Source organism: Anolis carolinensis, chromosome 3, assembly GCF_035594765.1.
Source record: "Anolis carolinensis isolate JA03-04 chromosome 3, rAnoCar3.1.pri, whole genome shotgun sequence".
Classification (NCBI taxonomy): Eukaryota; Metazoa; Chordata; class Lepidosauria; order Squamata; family Dactyloidae; genus Anolis; species Anolis carolinensis.
In genome coordinates, this window is record NC_085843.1 from 210,005,715 (window position 1) to 210,025,803 (window position 20,089).

At 40.1% G+C, this 20,089-nt stretch overlaps 1 protein-coding gene across 1 annotated transcript in view; it reads left to right on the top strand.

Annotated features, from left to right (window-relative positions):
- lipa (lipase A, lysosomal acid type) overlaps positions 1-20,089 on the top strand; it is a 39,756-nt gene that overhangs the window by 962 nt on the left and 18,705 nt on the right. Inside the window, exons 2-6 of the mRNA XM_003229696.3 lie at positions 11,296-11,404; positions 12,437-12,554; positions 15,289-15,487; positions 18,567-18,676; positions 19,882-20,018. Of these exons, the coding sequence (XP_003229744.1) occupies positions 11,303-11,404; positions 12,437-12,554; positions 15,289-15,487; positions 18,567-18,676; positions 19,882-20,018 (666 nt within the window). The 5' untranslated portion in view covers positions 11,296-11,302. The remainder of the gene's footprint in view (positions 1-11,295; positions 11,405-12,436; positions 12,555-15,288; positions 15,488-18,566; positions 18,677-19,881; positions 20,019-20,089) is intronic.

Genomic DNA, 20,089 nt, shown 5'->3' on the forward strand with positions numbered 1-20,089 from the left:
TTGTAGTTTGGAAAGGCACCAGCACCCTTTGGAAGAGAAGGCTAAAGACCTTCAAAAACTATAACTCCCAGGATTCCAAAGCATTAAGCCATGGCTTGCTGTAAGCTTCAAATTGTTTTATTTGATATGGTAATTGGGTTTTTTATATCGGGATATGATGTTTTAACTGATAAATTATTGTGGTTGAATGTATTTGTATGAATGTTATATGTTGCACGCCACTTTGAATCCCACCCACGGGAGAAAAGTGGGATAGAAATGAATTAATAATAATAATAATAATGGCAGTGAAGGTGGTGTCAAACTACATTAATTCTATAGTGTAGAAACACCTTAACTGTTCTATTTTATCAACTGTTATGGCTAATAATCCATTTATTCAGATGCCCTGGCAGGTACATGTTTCAGATAATTGTTATGTATTTTAACATAGTTGTGAGCATGGGATGGAGGGTAATAAGATCGAGAGTGATGCAAATTGTGACCCTGACCATAAATCTGCAGTGAGTTGTTTCAGGTGGCATAGATTGAAGGGAAATCATTCCAGTCTTTTCAAGACAAGAGTGTAAGTTATGTGGAGATGTTTGTACTGTTCAGCTTAAGGTGTATGCTTAAAACAGGGGCTACACATGACCTGTCAACACTGTTTTAGCAGTCCTTCTTCTCTCCTGTGTCTCTTCAGCCAGCCAATAAATAAGAGTGAATTACCACTGGCTTATGGAAGCTTCCAGGGGTAGTAACTCACATAATATTAATAATATAAATAAATAAAACTTTATTTATAACCCACCCTCTCTCCCCGAAGGAACTCAGGGCAGTTCTATATTAAACAATATTGCTGGATCTCTTCACTCTGGGGCCTTCCACACAGCCCTATATCCCAGGATATCAAGGCAGAAAATCCCACAATATCTGCTTTGAACTGGGTTATCTGAGTCCACACTCAGATAATGTGGGATTTTCTGCCTTGATATTCTGGGATGTAGGGCTATGTGGAAGGACCCTCTGTAACATGAAAAACAGCAAATGTCCAATGCCAGGGATGGGTATCTTTTTGGGCTGTCATTTCGGGTTGTTGGCATTTATTGCTATCTATCGATCTGTCTATTTGGTTATATAAGTAAATTATAACATTGTCACAGTCGCCATTACAAAAAAATGTTCCATGTATTCTCATAACATTCTGATGATTCCTGTTTTCCTATCCTTTACATTTCTATACTTATCTACTACTTATACATATCCCTCTTCCTGCCTCCAGTTGTACCTCTGCTCTTTATATTATTTTATTTGTTCTATCATTATTTATTTATTTTATACTGCTTTTCTCCTATGGGTGGGACTCAAAGCGGCGTACATGGCTAGAACAGCAAAAATAACAGCATAATAATTCAGCAAAAAAATCTTATCAAAAATTAAACAGATTAATAAATTACAATAAACATCATTAAAAATTCTCTAAACCGCAGGCCACCAAAATTCTGAAGATTGTCTGATTCAATTCCTTATATTTTCCATTCCCTTTTTCTCTGGCTATAAGCCCATTCCATTTTGACTCCCAGTTCTCTTTAGGATGTCAATTTGTATAGTTAATAGTTAATTCTTTCAGTGATATGATCTTGAAGCATATAATCTGATAAATATCCATACCATTTTTAAAGTTTCAATTTCCTTTGCTCTTTCCACCCTAAGACCACCATTCCTTGGGTTGCTGCTAACAATTTGACGATTTCTACCCATTCTTTATTTCCACCTGTACCTTCTATTTTCTGAGTAAAGATTTGTTTTTTGTTCAACTTCGTTTTTATCCCTCATATTTCCTCCATCTCACTCCTAATTTTTTGGGGGGTAGCATTTCTCATTCCCATCACATATGGATAAAGCGGTTATGGCTATCTGTAGGACCACTTGCACAGAAATTTGGGCCAAGACTTGTGATAGTTGCCCACTCTGGACAGTACCCACATTACAGATATTTGCTCTTTAGCATTCTTAAATACCTTCGTGACTTGCATTCAGAAACATAGCTGGGATAGTTTGGTTTGGTGTCCTTCACCTGATGAGATCCAAGTACCATTTCCAATCCTAACCTCAGCATGTGGTGAAGAACCACCTGTTACCTCTAGATCAGTGGTTCTCAACCTGGGGTTCCCAGATGTTTTTGGCATACAACTCCTAGAAATCCCATCCAGTTTACCAGCTGTTTGGATTTCTGGGAGTTGAAGGCCAGAAACATCTGGGGACCCCAGGTTGAGAACCACTGATCTAGATAACAAAGTTCAAGTGTTCGAACTAGAAGAGTTCTTTCAGTTTCAAAACTACTTTCAGATCCTTTATTTGTATGACACTTTGCTACAGGGCTCAACCATTAAAATGAATAAGGATCCAGATATCTTCTGCTTCTGCACATCCCTAAATGGTTCCAGTCCAGCTTACCTGTCAGAACGTATCTCTCTTTATGAACCAGTTCGAGCATTAAAATTGTTCGGGGAGGTCCTGCTCTCAGTCCCACCGCCTTCGCAGGTGCGATTGGTGGGGATGAGAAACAGGGCTTTCTCAATGGTGGCCCCTCGGCTGTGGAACTCCCTCCCCAGTGAGATTAGATCAGCCCCCTCCCTCCTGGTGTTAAGGAAAAATCTTAAAATCCTAAGATTTCTTAACTTGGCTGTGCACAGTGATAGTATTACAGTATAATACCTGTCACAATACGGACATAAGCAGCTAAATGACGACAATGGGAATGATGTGATGTTGTTATGCTCAATGTTATCTGTTGTTGTGTTATGTATAGTATTTTAATGGTTTAAGTCATATTTATATATTATGATTTTTAGTTAATGTGATGTAATGCTTTTATACGTATATTGGCGGCATTGAATTTTTCCATGTTGTACACTACTTTGAGCCCCTCGGGGTGAGAGAGAGAGTGGTATAGAAATGCAATAAATAAATAAAAGCAATAAAAGGCTAGTCATCTTTCCCTCCAAAGGCCAATATGCAAAGGTATGAAGGAAAGGAGTGAGGAGGCTGTCCTAATTTCCCAAGGGAGGGAGTTTCAGAGGGAAGGAGCGACCACAGAGAAGGCCCCCTTTCTCGTCTTGTATGATGTTATGAAATTATACATTCAAAGCAAAAATGGTTTTATAGCATTGAAATTCCTTTTGTGACTTTTGGCCCACCCTGTACAATGGTATAGTAAAATGGCGTCTTTTATATAAAAATGTGAATAGCTGAAATCAGGGCCATATTGTGCTTGAGGGTCTATGAAATGGTGACAGGTTAATGTAGGGAATACCTATATATAATATTTAGTGTGCAGCAAAGTTTGCATTTTGGATTCTCCCTCCCCTTTTCAAATTAATTTTTACCGAATCATTTGAAACAGCTTTTTTTATCTGCAGCTATGACTACATTTTATGAATTTTAATGTTTTACATTGTAATTATTAGGCTTGCTCAAATAATTCGTTTTCCCCGTTTACCGTTATTGATTCGTTATTTTCGATTGTTTTGAAGCAATATCGAACCTTGGTTGTCCACACGTCTGGATATCGCGGTTTCGAATCGCGAGAGGCCGTTTTTTCTAATTTCTTCGTTTTTTTCGTTAAGAAAAAAGAGCTTTTGCAAAGCACCCAAACTCCTTTCCTTTTTCCCCTCAGCCAATGGGAGGCTCAGCCAATGGGAGGGGGCGAGGGGGAAGGAGGCCGAGGAGGAGGAGGAAGACGGAGGGGGGAAATGGCCGCCGCCGCCGCCTCGCCTCAGCTCAGTGCATTAATTAATTGGGCCTTAATGAGCCCCCTTCCAAGCCAAACCCACCAGAGAAACACCCTCAATGCAAACCTTGCAACGTCCTTCTCTCCTTCTTGGACACAAAGGCAAAGGGAGGAGGCACTTCGGGTTCCCAAGCGACCTGAAAAGAGCCATAGAGAAAGGGAGAGCCAGTGCGCATGCTCCACCCTCCAAGGCACACAAGGGGGGAGTTCGCATGGGAGCCGGAAGTGTTGGGGCCTCCGTCCCTCCCTTGCTTTTCCTCTTTGGTCTCCCTATCTTGAACACAGAACACGCATGAAAAAAAACACACCATAATTTCACAATATATAGTTTAAATAACAAAAGGAAGAGGAAGGAAGAGGCCCGGGATGCGAGGGGGTGTGGGCCAGGCCCGTCCTCGGCTGCTCCCAGGGGCCCAGATTCGCACCCTCCCTCCCCCCAATACAGGTCTCCAGTCCATACCACGCTACATGAACTTGAATGGATACTGTGGTTGTGTTGTCGAAAGCTTTCATGGCCGGGATCACACTGTTGTGGTATGTATTCCGGGCTCTATGGCCATGTGCCAGAAGCATTCTCTCCTGACGTTTCACCCACATCTGTGGCAGACATAGAGGTTTTGACGTCTGTGCGAAGCTAGGCAAGTGGGGTTTATATATCTGTGGAAGGTCCAGGGTGGGAGAAAGAACTCTTGTCTGTGGGAGGCAAGTGTGAATGTTGCAATTGGTCACCTTGATTAGCATTGAATAGCCTTGCAGCTTCAAAGCCTGGCTGCTTCCTACCTGGGGGAATCCTTTGTTGGGAGGTATTAGCTGGCCCTGATTGTTTCCTGTCTGGAATTCCCATTTTCTGGGTGTTTCTGGGAAGGTAATGGCACTCCATGTAGTCATGCCGGCCACATGACCTTGGAGGTGTCTATGGACAACACTGGCTCTTGGGCTTAGAAATGGAGATGAGCACCAACCCCCAGAGTCAGACATGACTGAACTTAACGTCAAGGGATACCTTTACCTTTACCTACACACACACACACACACACACACACACACACACAAGCAGGGACTATATATATATATATATATATACACACAATATATATCACACACACACCAATTTAACAAAGTTTCAGCCACAAAAACAAAGTTTCTGAAGTAGAACAATGACTTTCACAGTAAAGACAACCCAATTTAACAGGAAATAAGACTTTCAAACCAGGAACAGATTACTGCAATTATTAAAAAAAGGTTTATTATAAAAGCTATGAAAATTTGCCAAAAATCAGAGGATAAGGGAAACGTTCCACATTTTGGTGAGCTATCAGTGTTAAATGTGTTCTACCACTGTACCAAGTTTGAAGAAGATCACTCAAAAAATGAGGGCGGGAGAGCCCCCTAAGTCCCCCCCCCTTCGGGCTGTTTTTGGGCCACCGCGCATGCGCGTCCGCCATTAACGAATTAATTTAGAAAATAACGAATTTTCGTTAATTTCGAAAAATTTTGGGGGGCCAAATTCGTTATTAGCAACAAAAACGAAAAACTGCCCCCTCTAGTTTTGAAACGAGTTTAGAATCAAATTTTTCATGGATCGATCAAGCCTAGTAATTATGTATGTGTGTGGTTGCAATTCTGTGGTTTTTACTGTTTCAGGTTTATGTATTATCTATATGCAGCAATTTGCTGTATTTTGTTGGCCGCCCCGAGTCCCTTGAGGGAGATGGTGGTGGGGTAGAAATAAAAATTATTAGTATAACAGTAGAGTTCCTGTTATCCGAGATAAAGGGACGGGCCCAATCTCGGATAACCGAACTCCTCGGCCGGGAGGCCCTATTATCCCTCCCGGAATCTGGTTTAGGGAAGCACCCCGCGATCGCTGCTGCCTAGCAGTCTTCGCGAGGTGCTTCCATGGGCCAAGGTCTTGCTGGGATGGCTTCTGCTGCTGCTGTTGTCCAGCCGTGCACAGGAGCAGTTGTTTATTTTAATCTACTTGGGTTTCTTGCAATAGCATACAGTATATTTGAAAGAAAGTTTTGAGCACCTGCAAAGATAAAACAGTTGGCCCTCCACTGGTTAGGCATTCACAGATTCAACCAACCATGACTCAAGAATAATAATAATAATGATGATGATGATGATGATGATGATACAGTAGAGCCCTGGTTAACCAAGCTCCGGTTAACCGAGCCTCTGCATCATCCGAGGTGCTGCCAGGGCACCCCTCTGCAGTTTGCCTCCCCATCTCATCATACAATCAGTGGTATCTCTTCTGTGCAGGACCATTAAACCTTACCTGGCCCAGAGTTTTGTAGAAAGATATAACTAGCTTCTCTGGCCTCATTATTACAGACTTAACAGATTTACTTTGTAAACAAGCTTTTGCAGATTAGAGCTGGATTTATCTGGGACAGGACTCTTGCAGTTCAGAGCAGGGCTGAAGACCATCTGGCCTTCCAGCTGTTGTTGAAGAGCTGTTCCCATTATCTTAGATAGTAAACCCATTGACATGCTAGTTGGGAAGGATGGACATTTCAGTCCAGTATGGTAGACTGGGAAAAATTGACACATGGGAACAATATTGTGTGTTTTTGTGCCAATTTTTAACAGCATTGGGTCCCGTGCCTTTTACTGCAACTTGTGACAATGCTGATTCATTTATCTTTTTGTTTTTTATGACTTGTTCTTCCTTATGTGTTTACTGTTCAAGGTACAAGAACAAGTCATAGTCAGTTGGGAAACCTAGTACCGTATATCTGTTATGTGCTCGCTTCCCAACCCTTTGACTACATATTGAGTGTAAGAGGACTTTTATGCCTTTTCGTCGTAGACGTGAGAGTGCATCTCAACCATTATGTTTTCCTACTTCCTCATATTAAAACAGCTTCTGAACATTGCTAGCTGTTGTGAGAAAAGAGACATTTCTCTCTGTCACAAGACCTTGCCTTCTCAGATCCTGCCCACAAAAGAAAACAGTACCCTTTTCAGGGGAAAGTAAACTCAACTAGCAAGTGACTTTAAAAAACAGCTTCTTCTTAGAATCTGTTATGTTGCTTCCTATCAGCTGCTTCCACTTTTGTGTTCTCTGAGTAAGCCCTGAAAGCAATATTGCAGTTCTGAATGCTTCTCTTCAAGTTTCCAGACAGCTCGCGACAACTACTTCTAGGGCTGTATTTACATTGGAATTTACAGTGGTTTGATACCACTTTAACTGTCATGACATCATTCTACAGAATCCTGAGATTTGTAGTTTGACAGGATCCTTTAAATTCTCTGCTAGAAAATTATAATCTACTTACTTAGGGGTTCCATCAAAGGACTTGTCCCAGGATTTCACAGGATGGAGGCATGAGGCTTAAGGTGGCATAGCATTTCTATAACTGTACAGTGTTCCCTCACTTATCGCAGGGGTTACGTTCCAGGACCACCCGCAATAAGTGAAATTCCGCAAAGTAGGGCTCTATATTTATTTCAATATTTACACATTATATTAGTAGTTAGGTGGCTTTTCTCCTCTTTGCAAGCCTTCTTCCTGTGCTGCTTCTTCTCCGGCGCCTGCCAGTTTCCCTTTTGTGCATGCAACTTCCTCTCACTGACATCTAGAGTGGTTCGGCTGGATGCAGACGAGAGGGAGGGCGCATACGCAAAAGGGAAACTGGTACCTTCTGCGCATGTGCCACCGCTCAGAAAAAAACCATGAAGCAGTGAGGGAGCGAAAAGTGAACTGCAAAGTAGGGAGGGAACACTGTATAGTACGGATCTGAACCCCCAGTGGCACAGCATGTTAAAGCGCTGAGCTGCTGAATTTGTGGACTGAAAGGTTGCAGGTTCGAATGCAGTGAATAGACTGAGCACCCACTGTTAGCTCCAGTTTCTGCCAACCTAGCAGTTTGAAAACGTGCAGATATGAGTAGATCAAAAGGTACTGCTTTGGCAGGAAGGTAATGGCGCTCCATTTAGTCATGCCAGCCACATGACTTTGGAGGTATCTACGGACAATGCCAGATCTTCGGCTTAGAAATGGAGATGAGCACCAACCCCTAGAGTCGGAAATGACAGGGGAAAACCTTTATCTTTACCTATGGTATGGGTCTTCTCCATCTTCCCTGTCATTCTTCATCCTGTGACTATCTATGCTTCACTTCACTTCACTTCACTTTATTTCTTAATTAGTCGCTCTCCACCCAAGTGCTCCGAGCGACTTACAATTTAAAATATCATTCCACAATATAAAAACATTCAACATAAAAACATTCAACAGTGACCATTTGGCAAATTAGATCTGATTTACTTAAATGTACAACCAAACAGTCAAGTCTTGAGCGCTTTTCCAAAAGGTCGCAACTCCGATATTGCTCTAACATATGGAGGCAATGAGTTCCACAGAATTGGAGCATAGATCGAAAAGGCTCTACGCCTTGTAGCTTCCAGGTGTACCTCCCTAGGACCCAGTACGTATAGGAGATTTTCCTGGGAGGATCGAGGTGACTACCGATGGAAAAAAGGAATGAGGTGGTCCCTAAGATATAATCGTCCTTGGCCATTTCGAGCTTTAAATGTCAGGATCAGTATCTTGTAAGAGATCCAATGTTCTATTGGTAGCCAATGCAGTTGTTTCAGAATCGGTGTAATATGGGATCTTATAGATGATCCCGCTAGCAGCCTGGCCACCGCATGTTAAAATCTGTACCTTTGTGAAATGTGCTTTCTCTTCCTTTCCTTAAGAAAAAAAAGTATGGATCCTTCAATGGCGCAGCGGGTTAAACCACTAAGCTGCTGAACTTGCTGACCAGAAGGTCAGTGGTTCGAATCTGGGGAGCAGGTTGAGCTCCTGCTGTTAGCCCCAGCTTCTGCCAACCTAGCAGTTCAAAAACATGCAAATGTGACTAGATCAATAAGTACCGCTCCGTCGGAAAGGTAACGGTGCTCCGTGCAGTCATGCCGGCCACATGACCTTGGAGGCATCTATGGACAACGCCAGCTCTTCGGCTTAGAAATGGAAATGGGCACCAACTCTCAGAGTCAGACATGACTAGACTTAATGGCAGGGGAAAACCTTTACCTTTACTTCAGTTAACTTTAGCAGAAGGTTGATTCCTTCTTTCTCTCCTTCCCACTTTAAGCCAAGGAAGCTTTCCTGTCTGTCATCAGTAATGGACTGGATGAAGGCAAAAAAGAGAAAAAATGGGGTGTAGTAGTAGTAGTAGTAGTAGTAGTAATAATAATAATAATAATAATAATAATAATAATAATAATAATAATAATAATAATAATTGTGTATTGGCTACATAAAATTCACTGATTATGGTTCAGCAGTGATTCAGAATACAGGGAGATATGATCTGCAAAATAGCATGGACCTCAGCCATATAAAGTTTTATAGTTCATAACCAGCACTTTGAAGTGTATCCAGAAACTAACTGGCACCCAATGGAGCTGTTGCAATAGAGGCATAGTATGATCTGTGTAACCTGTCCTGGTTAACTGTTTTTTTGTATCAATCCTCTAAGGCAGTCCAAATAAAGCGTGTTATAGTCCAAAGAGGATATCATTAACAAAGGCATGTACTACTATGGCTAGATCCAGCGTCTCAAGGAACGGAGGCAAAAGCAGCCCTGTTCACTGCAAAAACCTGGGCCTCCAGGTTCAAAGTTGACTCCAGAAGTACATCCAAATTACAAACCCCATTTAAATCCATATTCCCTGATCTGCCTTCCCACAGAACAAGGTACCTTGTCTTGTCTGAATTAATTTTATTTATCCTTATCCTAATGTAATTCTCTCAAGTGTCTCATTGAGTGTCCCAACTTTTATTCCCTTGACCTTTGAAACTGGCTATATTTAGTTCTCTTTTTTTTGAGGATCGGTGAAATGGACTATCATTTCTTTCTAGTCATGTGGGTAAAAGCGTATGTGGAGAAATTGCAAAACAATTGCAGTCATAATTCAAAGGTCAAATTCAAGAATATGAGGAATGATGTCATGACTCTCCCAACTTATTTGAAAGTTAGTTATCCCTTTAAAGGACATTTCTCTTTCCATTGTCCCTGCCACCTAAAATATATAACATTGAATATAATTATCTAGCAGTCTAACATTTCTAGATAACATTGAGTTGCTAAAGCAGTTCATGTCATTTAAAAACAAGGAATATAAATAGTTGTTGATTTGTTGTTTAATTTGTAAAAATTTTAAAAGGCGATACTTGCATTTACTGAAAAAATTGAAGCAACGATGCTAGGTGTGTTTGGTATTTACATACTGAATTTCAGTTTGTTGTTAGAAAATTAATCTGGGCAGTGATTTAATTATTAATAGGATGGTTTCGATTATTATTTTGCTATGTCTTCACAATGAATTGGAAACATTTAAAGGTCGATCCACCTTGCAAATGTGAAACTTTTTCAGCCACTTTTATAATGTAGAAGAAGCGCCCTGAAACATTGTACACTATTTAAATGGTATTTTTGCCCAGAATGAAAGATGGGATGTGAATAAAATAAACAAATCATTTGAACTTTTTAAAGCAGTGGTTCTCAACGTGTGGGTCCCCAGATGTTTTGGCTTTCAACTCCCAGAAATCTTAACAGCTGGTAAACTGGCTGGGATTTCTGAGAGTTGTAGGCCAAAACATCTGGGGACCCACAAATTGAGAACCACTGATTTAAAGTATCCCTTTTGATACCTGGTTAAAATTTTCACAGCTGGTCAGAATTGCTCATATGTTGCTGGTGGAAGAAGAAGAGTTGGCTTGATGTATTGTAATGAAATGGAAGTTTGTCCAGAGATTGGCATATTTTGTAATTTGCACTCTTTGTCACAGGAGCCCCCAGTGGTACAGTGGGTTAAACCCTTGTGCCGGCAGGACTGCTGACCGACAGGTTGGCGGTTCGAATCCAAGGAGAGGGGGTGAGCTCCCTCTGTCAGCTCCAGTTTCCCATGTGGGGACATGAGAGAAGCCTCCCACAAGGATGGTAAAACATTGAACATCTCTGGCGTCCCCTGGGCAATGACCTTGCAGATGGCCAATTCTCTCACACCAGAAGCGACTTGCAGTTTCTCAAGTCGCTCCTGACACAAAACAAATAACAACTCTACGTCACAATATCATACAAGTTTTCACAATTCAAGACAGTAATTCTATATTCTCTGTTAGCTTAATTGTTGAAGTACATACAGGATTCAGGGAGTTGTAATTAACAGTAATGTTGCAAAGGTTGCCTACTTACATTCATTGATTGGGATTTAATTCTTGAATAGAGATGTACAATATTATGCAGCAAATTAAGGAAAGCTGAAACTATTCATATTGGCATTCCTTTCTCTCTCACCCTCCATTGTCTCCTTTTTGCGCGAGAGCTTTGAGGGTAGATGATACTCTGCTTAAGCTGCCTTATCTGCTGTTTCTTTCAGTGGGACATCATATAGTGCACATTCTTAACAGTTTGTTATCCTTATGGTAAATTATTAATCTATTCTTTCCAATGGGTCAGTCTTTTACATCTGTGCTGATGATGAATTTGGCTTTCACACAGAGCAAAGATGTGGCTCTTCATCGCAGTGACAGTCTTGGTCCAAGGTCTTGTAACTCCAGAAGAACTTCTGGACAGGAGAAATGCGGATCCAGAAACAGCTATGAATATTGTAAGTCATTGCTCCTTCTCTTTTACTACACCCACTTCAGTTTAAGGCATTTATTTAGTCATTAGAACTACTCTAAAGTATGAGGGCCAGTCTTTCAGATACTTGGAATTGGACATCCCACTCCCAGCAACCACACTGACCAGTGGGTTTGCTGGGAGGATGAAAATGTTCACACATTGTATGATTAATTTTTATAACATACACATGTGCATGTACACATAGACCTTGCTGTTCCAGGACTTTTGCATCACCAAGCGTGACTTGTTCTGCTCACAATCAAAACACTCTCCATCACCCATCCCCATTTATTGATTTTTATCTCACCTTACTTCCAGTCTGAAACCTCCTGATAGAATTAAAAACAAGCAAATGAATTTATGTATCTTTCTGTAGAGGACCTAATGTCTGTAAAGGACCTTTCATTCTTACTTTTTTTGTTTTTCAGAGATAGTGTGTATGCTGCTGTCCTGTTTTGAATAATTTATCTCACAATTATTTGGAATGAAATGCACAGGCCTGAGTTGCATTTACTAAACCATACTTATGTAATGTGCAGATTTGGGCTACATTTCATAGATCATAGAATCATGGAGTTGGAAGAGACCACAAGGGTCATCCAGTCCAACCTCCCGCCATACAGGAATTTGTCATACACATTATTTGACTCCAGTTCCCAGCATCTCTCACTATTGGCAAAGGCTGTTGACATCTGTGTCTGACAGATGTATCATCCATATAGGGGATTTTGAGAAATGAATTCCAAAATGTTTGGGAGATCAGAAGTAGAGAACCACTAGCCTTAACTTTGGAAAACTTTTTCAAGCTTATTGTTTTATTTTGGTTTAAAGTAAGTAATCTGTTTCAACAGTAGCTGATTTTTCCATATAGTATTATCTTGGACATGTTTCAAGTTGGAGGAATATCTTTATTTCCCATGTCGCATTTTAGAGGTGGTGAAACATTTTTGACATCTTACAATGCATTCTCAGTTTTCCCAAAAAGTGTTGTTCTTACTGCTCTTCTGTCTACCAGAGTGAAATTATTACCTTCAATGGATATCCTAATGAGGAATATGAAGTGGTGACAGATGATGGGTATATTCTCATTACCAACAGAATCCCTCATGGGAAAATGAGTCCTCCAACCAAAGGTGAGTGTGTGGTAGGAAAAAGAAAGAAGTGTATGTGTGTTATGTGAATGGATATGTAAAAATGCAGAGCCAAGGGCCATGATGGCTGGGAGAATCTTGAAGTTTCAGTCCAAAGTAAGTATTGTCCAAGCTTTTAATGTTTAAATAATGTATTTTTTTCAGAAATGTAATGCATGAATGTTGTAGTTTCTTTTTCCCATTTTAATATCAAAAAGCTGTATAACAGCTTTTGTTCAGTAATCTCACTTGTTCACATGATTATATCTGTATACATTTGTGTGCACATATTGTAAATGTAAATATGGAATTCATTCTTGCAAATTAGATTTTCTTCCCAGACAACCTGATTGGCATTGGGAAAGGATGTAAAGGAAGGGCGGTGGTCATTCTGATCTAATTGTTACTAGATTTTAATTAATTTACATTAAACAGCTAGATACGTTTAATTCAGTAAATTCACATATTCATATAATTATGTGTCTATATGCATGCATGTATATATATTGTAAAAGGAGCCCCTGATGGCGCAGCGGATTAAATTGCTGAGCTGCTGAATTTGCTCACTGAAAGGTCGGCGATTCGAATCCGGGGAGCGGGGTGAGCTCCTGCTGTTAGCCCCAGCTTCTGCCAACCTAGCAGTTCAAAAACATGTAAATGTGAGTAGATCAATAGGTACAGCTCCAGCAGGAATGTAACAGCGCTCCATGCAGTCATGCCAGCCACATGATCTTGGAGGTGTCTACAGACAATGCTGGCTCTTTGGCTTAGAAATGGAGATGGACACCAACCCCCAGTGTCAGACAGACTTAATGTCAGGGAAAAACCTTTACTTTTACCTTTCATTTATATTGTAAATTCAAATATGGAGTAAATTCTAGATTTTCTTCCCAAGTAACCTGGTCGACATTGGGAAAGGATGTAGCAAAAGGAAAGCCTGTGGATAGTTTGGCGTAATTATTATAGCTTTTAAATAATTTATATGGTATGTCACAATTCCTAAAAGTATTGTAAGATATGCCGACTCGCAGATACATGGCAGGATAAAAATTCATCTACCTTGTGAAATGTAAAGAATGTAGTAGGTTCAAGCAACGTTCTCTTTTTCAGAGCAAACTACCAACTAAGATTCTTCACTTTTGCATTGTTCTTGGTTCATTTATTGCAATAATATAGGGAAAATATACAATCACCAAGCTGGTTCTTTTCCTTTGTCAGATATGCATTTTATTTCAGATGTCTAAAAACGGCAGATTAATAGGTTGATTATTTCAGTCCTTTGCAATACTATTAAAAAGAAGCTAGGGGAAGTATAATTGTTGGAGCCGGGAAAGGGGAAGCTGAAGTATTTTTAAAACTATCCATGTGATACTATGACTTCCTTTAGCAGAACTGGGCAAATTTTCAGTGTCAGAGGCCACACTCCTGTGGATGGTTTCATTAAGGTCATGTGCTGGCAGTTGTCAGAACTGAAGCAAACAACCAGAGCTGATAGTAGCTGAGCCCAACTTGGCTGGGCTTTTTGTTTCTGCTACTCCTTTCTTTCTTTGCCTGCCTGTCTGGAGAAGGGACCAAAGCTTAGAAAAGACACTTATTCAATTTCTAGAACCTAATGGAAAACTTGTCTGTACTCTTGGAGGCATCTCTCAACTTTGTGACAGTAACAGAGTGGTCCAAGAAGTCTGGACAGATAAAAGACATTGAAAAATATTTTTGAGAACTGTTCCTGCTTTAACTTAACAGAGAAGATAGGTCAACTTGAGGTTGACAGATTCAAGAAACCAGACTAAGGAATAATCTTAAAAGATGGGATTTTTGGAATTTGAGCCAAAGGTTATGTCATGAAGTAACAGAAAACTGAGCACCATGATTACTGTACTAAGATCACTCTTATTCTTTCTCCCCCATGTTGAATGAAATTGAGAACAATTACTTTTAGCTTACTCGGTATCTTAAGAGTGATGAATATCCACTAATTCAGTGGTTCTCAACCTATGGGCATCCAGGTGTTTTGGCCTACAACTCCCAGAAATCCCAGCCAGTTTACCAGTCCAAAACATCTAGGGACCCACAGGTTTAGAACCACTGCAAATGGTCGACAACCTTAGCTCCACAGGGCACATTTTGCTCACCCCACCATAAAGAGAGTGATGCTTTAACCTTTGCTCCACTGTAGTTCTGGTTGCAATTTTATCTGCTGTTCATTCACAATAGGAGGACTGCAGGGACCAAATTCATGTTGTCCCTGTGATTTAAGATGCAGAGCCTCAGTGGAATGTGGGTCTTTAAACTATAGTTGGGTGGCTATCTCTTAGGAGTGCTTTTGTTGTATGTTCCTGTATGACCGGAAGCATTCTAGATAGTTCTTGCTGTCACTTTGAATTCTGTGATCCTGTATTAGTACTAGAAACCTAAGCATAATGTTTGCACACATGCTGTAATAAAGAGAGCTTTCCCACGTGGTTCTTGGCATTTTGATTCTCCATGCTTGTAAATTGAAGGAGCTGATTCTATGATCACATTGATGGCCCCTGGCCTTTTTATTTTCCATATTGCTGTTAGATATGAGTCACTCCAGAGTCAAGTTCTCCTTTTTTCTGCTAAACTGTAGGTTACTCTGCACTCTAAATCTATATTAGAAAATGAATCATCACAGTACTAGTTTTAAACATTCTGATGGATTATTGCTCTTATAAGTGATCTTCCTTGTGACTGTGTTATGATGTTCCTCTTTCAGATCCCAAGCCGGCCATCTTTCTGCAGCATGGTTTACTTGCTGATGGTAGCAACTGGGTGACAAACTTGGACTACAACAGCCTGGGATTTATGCTCGCTGATGCTGGCTATGATGTTTGGCTGGGGAACAGCAGAGGAAACACTTGGTCTAGGAAACACGTAAACTACACAGCAAGTGAAGCAGAGTTCTGGATGTTCAGGTAGTGTGAACATGTTTAACATAAGTGTATGTTTCCCTATTTGAATAATAGAATCATAGACTTGGAAGAGACCTCATGAGCCATCCAGTCCAACCCCCTGTCAAGAAGCAGGAAAATTGCGTTCAAAGCACTCCCAACAGATGGCCATCCAGGCTCTGTTTTAAAGCCTCTTAAGAAGGAGCCTCTACCACAGAGTTCCACTGCTGAACAGCTCTCACAGTGAGGAAGTGCTTCCTAATGTTCAGGTGGAATTTCATTTTCTGTAGTTTGAAGCCGTTGTTCTGCGTCCTAGTCTCCAGGGCAGCCTATGATTTCCCCTCACGTATTTATAGATGTCTCATCTCAGTCTTCTCTTCTGCACGCTAAACATGCCTAGTTCTTTAAGGCGCTCCTCATAGGGCTTGTTCTCCAGTTCCTTTATCATTTTAGGTGCCTTTTTCTGGACACTTTCCAGCTTGTTAACATCTTTCAATTGCAGTGCCCAGAACTGGACTCAGTATTCTAGGTGTGGCCTGGCCAAGGCAGAATAAAGGGGTAGCATGACTTCCCTGGATCTAGAAACTATACTCCTATTTATGCAGGCCAAAATCCCTTTGGCTTTTTAGCTGCCAAATCGCATAGTTGGCTCATGTTTAACTTGTTGTCCACGAGGACTCCAAGATCTTGTTCACATGTACTGCTATCGAGCCAGGCGTTCCCCATTCTGTATCTTTGCATCTGAAGTATGCAATCAGATATACTCTTCTACTGTTAGCTGTTTTTTTTTTAAAATGGAACTTACGTAGGAACAATGCTAGGCCAGACCATTGTTTCTTCTGGCCTATTGTCATCTTTGACAATATTTTAGAATTCCAGGCACAATTTTTTCCTAGCCCTCTCATACTCTCTCATACTCCTGTCTGGGGCCTTGTCACACTACATAATTATACCACTATGGTTCCACTAACTGCCATGACTGAATCTTGGGCCTCTTCTACACTGCCATTTAAAATCCAGATTATCTGCTTTGAACTGGATTATATGGCAGTGTAGACTCATATAATCCAGATAATGTGGATTATCTGCTTTGATCATATGGATTATATTTATTTACAGTATTTATATTTTACCCTTCTCACCCCGAAGGGGACTCAGAGCGGATCACATTGTATATACATATAAGGCAAACATTCAATGCCATATATACATAGAACAAAGACAGAGACAGACGCAGAGGCAATTTAACCTTCTCCTGAGGGGATGTTCGATTCTGGCCACAGGGGGAGCAGCTGCTTCATCATCCACTGCAATGGCACTTCCTCATTCCAATGGCGGCTGGATGATTTCTATGGAGTCGTAAATTAGTTAAATTAGCCTCCCCACTTTATAAGTGGTACCTTAATTTCCTACTTGATAGATGCAACTATCTTTCGGGTTGCTAGGTCAGCAACGAGCAGGGGCAATTTTTTATTTTTAATTGTCAGGTGCTCACCCCGCCACGGGCTGGCCTTGAACCCATGATCTCTTGGTCATAGTGATTTATTGCAGTATAGAAGAGCTTGGGGATACATAGATCTCTTTACAGCAACTGATGATCATTGACTTCCAGAGCAGGCTTCTGTGCAATAGCCTCCTTGGCAGTTGTTACCATGTGGATTTCTTCTATGTGCTGGCATTTGATCCAAGTGGTGAGCATGTGAATCTTTTCCATGTGTCATGAAACCTGTTGGGTGGAGTGGCATTCCCACAACTTCCTCATTTAGATGCAGAAAATGCAAACTAGCACTTACTCTTTCTTCTTCATCATCTGAGTCCTTTCCCCAGAGTTGTGTATGTGCATGCGATCTTATTACATTTCTTTCTTGGAGCCAACTTGCAAGGATGGAAAAAAATAGGAGGCATAATCTTATCTATTTAAGCTTCCTGGCTCTGCTTTGATTTCAATCCAGAGCTCTCTTGTACAAATCCACTTGCTGCCTTTGCAATATACTCAAACTTTTCTGTGTATTATTATTATTATTATTATTATCATTATTATTTATTTTCATGTTGATTTATATCCTTTTTCTTTCCACAAGGAGACTTAAAGCAGCTTACACTAAAAGCATTTCAGTACAATTTAAAATATAAACATATTAAAACATAATTAAACAACATTAGTATTAGAAAACAAATTCTATTAAAATTCATAAAAACATATTCAAAACTAAAAACCCGAAAGATCTTAAACACAAAATATATTCAATGTGTTATCGACGGCTTTCATGGCCGGAACCACTGGGTTGCTGTGAGTTTTCCAGCCATGTTCCGGAAGCATTCTCTTCGGACGTTTCGCCCACATTTATGGATTCTCTCAGGCAGGTAGCAGCCAGATTTTGAATCTGCAAGACCATTAAATGCTAATCAAAATGATCAGTTGCAACATTCACACTTGCCCCAGATAAGAGTTCTTTCTTCCAATCTGGGCTTTCCACAGATATATAAATCCCACTTGCCTTGTTTCCAACAGACCTCACACCTTTGAGGATGCCTGCTGTAGATGTGGGTGAAAGGTCAGGAGAGAATGCTTCTGGAACATGGCCATACAGCCTGGAAAACTCAAAGCAGCTCAAAATATATTCAGTTAATTGGAAAACTACATATAAATATGGGGATGTGGATTAACAACTTTGACATGGGTGACAAAAGAAATCCAGTGGCTGAAGAAAATATAAGATGTCAAGCAAAGCTGTTTTTTTTTTTTTTTACTAATTTAGTTGTCATTTAAGATGTGATTAACCTTAGACTCAAATGGTCAATTAGTTGGCAGGGGCTTCATGGGCCAATCTGATCTATTTCCCATGCCTCTCCAGCTAAAACATTTACATCAGGTAGCTAGCTATCCAACCTGTTTTTGAAAACACCCAGAGAAGGAGGCCCTACTATCTTTGTGGACAATTCAAAGCAGTTCTTGAACAATTGATTTTGAAATTTGTAACAAACCAAGAACTGTCCTCTGGTCACATTGGGTGGATATTATGGTACTTTAGGATACTGAAGTCATGTAAGTATTACCACATAAGTTAAATATAAACCTCTCATTGTTTTTTCCCTTTTGTAGTTATGATGAAATGGCTAAATATGACCTTCCAGCTACAATCAACTTTATCCTGAATAAAACTGGGCAGGAGCAAATATTTTATGTTGGCCATTCCCAGGGCACCACAATGGGTAAGATCAATGCAATCCAGCAATTCTAATGGCTTTGTGTTTGAATGTGTGGCTGCTGTTTCATGCTAATGTCAGGGAAGGGGTTATGTGTAATGTCATGATAGTACATGGAGCCAAGAGTGCGCATGAAAGGGTAACCTGAACACTATATTTCTGCGGAAATGCTTCTAATATGAGCAATATTTAATGTTTAGAACAGATCCTGGAAAAAGTGTATTTTGTATCATGAGTCCCAGATTCCCTTTGCCAATATGGTCGCAACAGTCTCTCAAAGTAACTTTTAGAGTATTTTTTTTTATCTAGTTCTGTTTATTTGTTTGCTTTTGCTTTATTATTTATTATTAGCTGAAAATATAGGCTAAACAATGTACAGTTAAAACAACAAACAGTACCAAAGATAAAAATAATTAAGCAAGCATATTAAAAACATTAATTGCAAACATTGAAAACACAAACTCTCAAAGGTCAGTTACGATATTCTAGATCCTATTCATGCATTGACACAAGTTAAAATGAATTCTAAAAACGTAGATTTTTGAATGACTAGAACCCTGTATAACTCATTACACATTTCTTGTATTTTTCTGCTTGTTTGTTCTTTAAGTAATTTAAAATAAACCCAAATAGAGGATGATCAGGCGTAGGCAACTTGCTAGCCTCAAGACTGTAACTCCCATCAATCCTAGTTACCATGATACTTCGTTAGTAGTTGTGGGATCTGTAGTCTGAAACAAATGGAGGCCACCTAGTTTTGGGATTAAATGTTTTAAGTAGTATGTTAATTTCTCTTAAACATTTTAACTTGGTTAGAAATCTAATTGATTGGAATTTGAGACAAGGCCTTTTCTGTAAGGTCACCAGATAGTAGCATTCCTTCTCCTAAAGCGGAGCTTTCCAAATGTTTCATGTTGGTCACACGCTTTTTAGACGTGCATCATTTAGCGACATAGTAAAATTCAGTTTTACTAGCAAACCAAAGGTTAAACCAACCCCTTATAAGAGATACATATACATACATGAATTGGAATAACAAAATGTATAGGGGCACAATATAAACCTTGACCTGTTGAGTATTCCAGCTTTTGTTGTTGAGACCTTTAACATTATTTATCTCTCCAGCTTATAAACATTTTCCTCATGGTTGCTTTTGTGCACTGAGAAAACCTAAATGGAAATGCCCATCTTATGTTTCTTTTCTCTCCTAGCTTTCATTGCATTTTCAACAATGCCACAGGTAGCCAAAAGGATAAAAATGTTCTTTGCACTTGCTCCAGTCGCCACAGTGAAGTTTTCGTCCAGTCCGTTGGCCAAGCTTGGTATGCTTCCAGAACTGCTGTTCAAAGTAAGTGTTTTGGATGAAATATTGGCTTGATTGTGGAGTGCAAATACTGGCTGATGTTGCTGGGAGTGTGC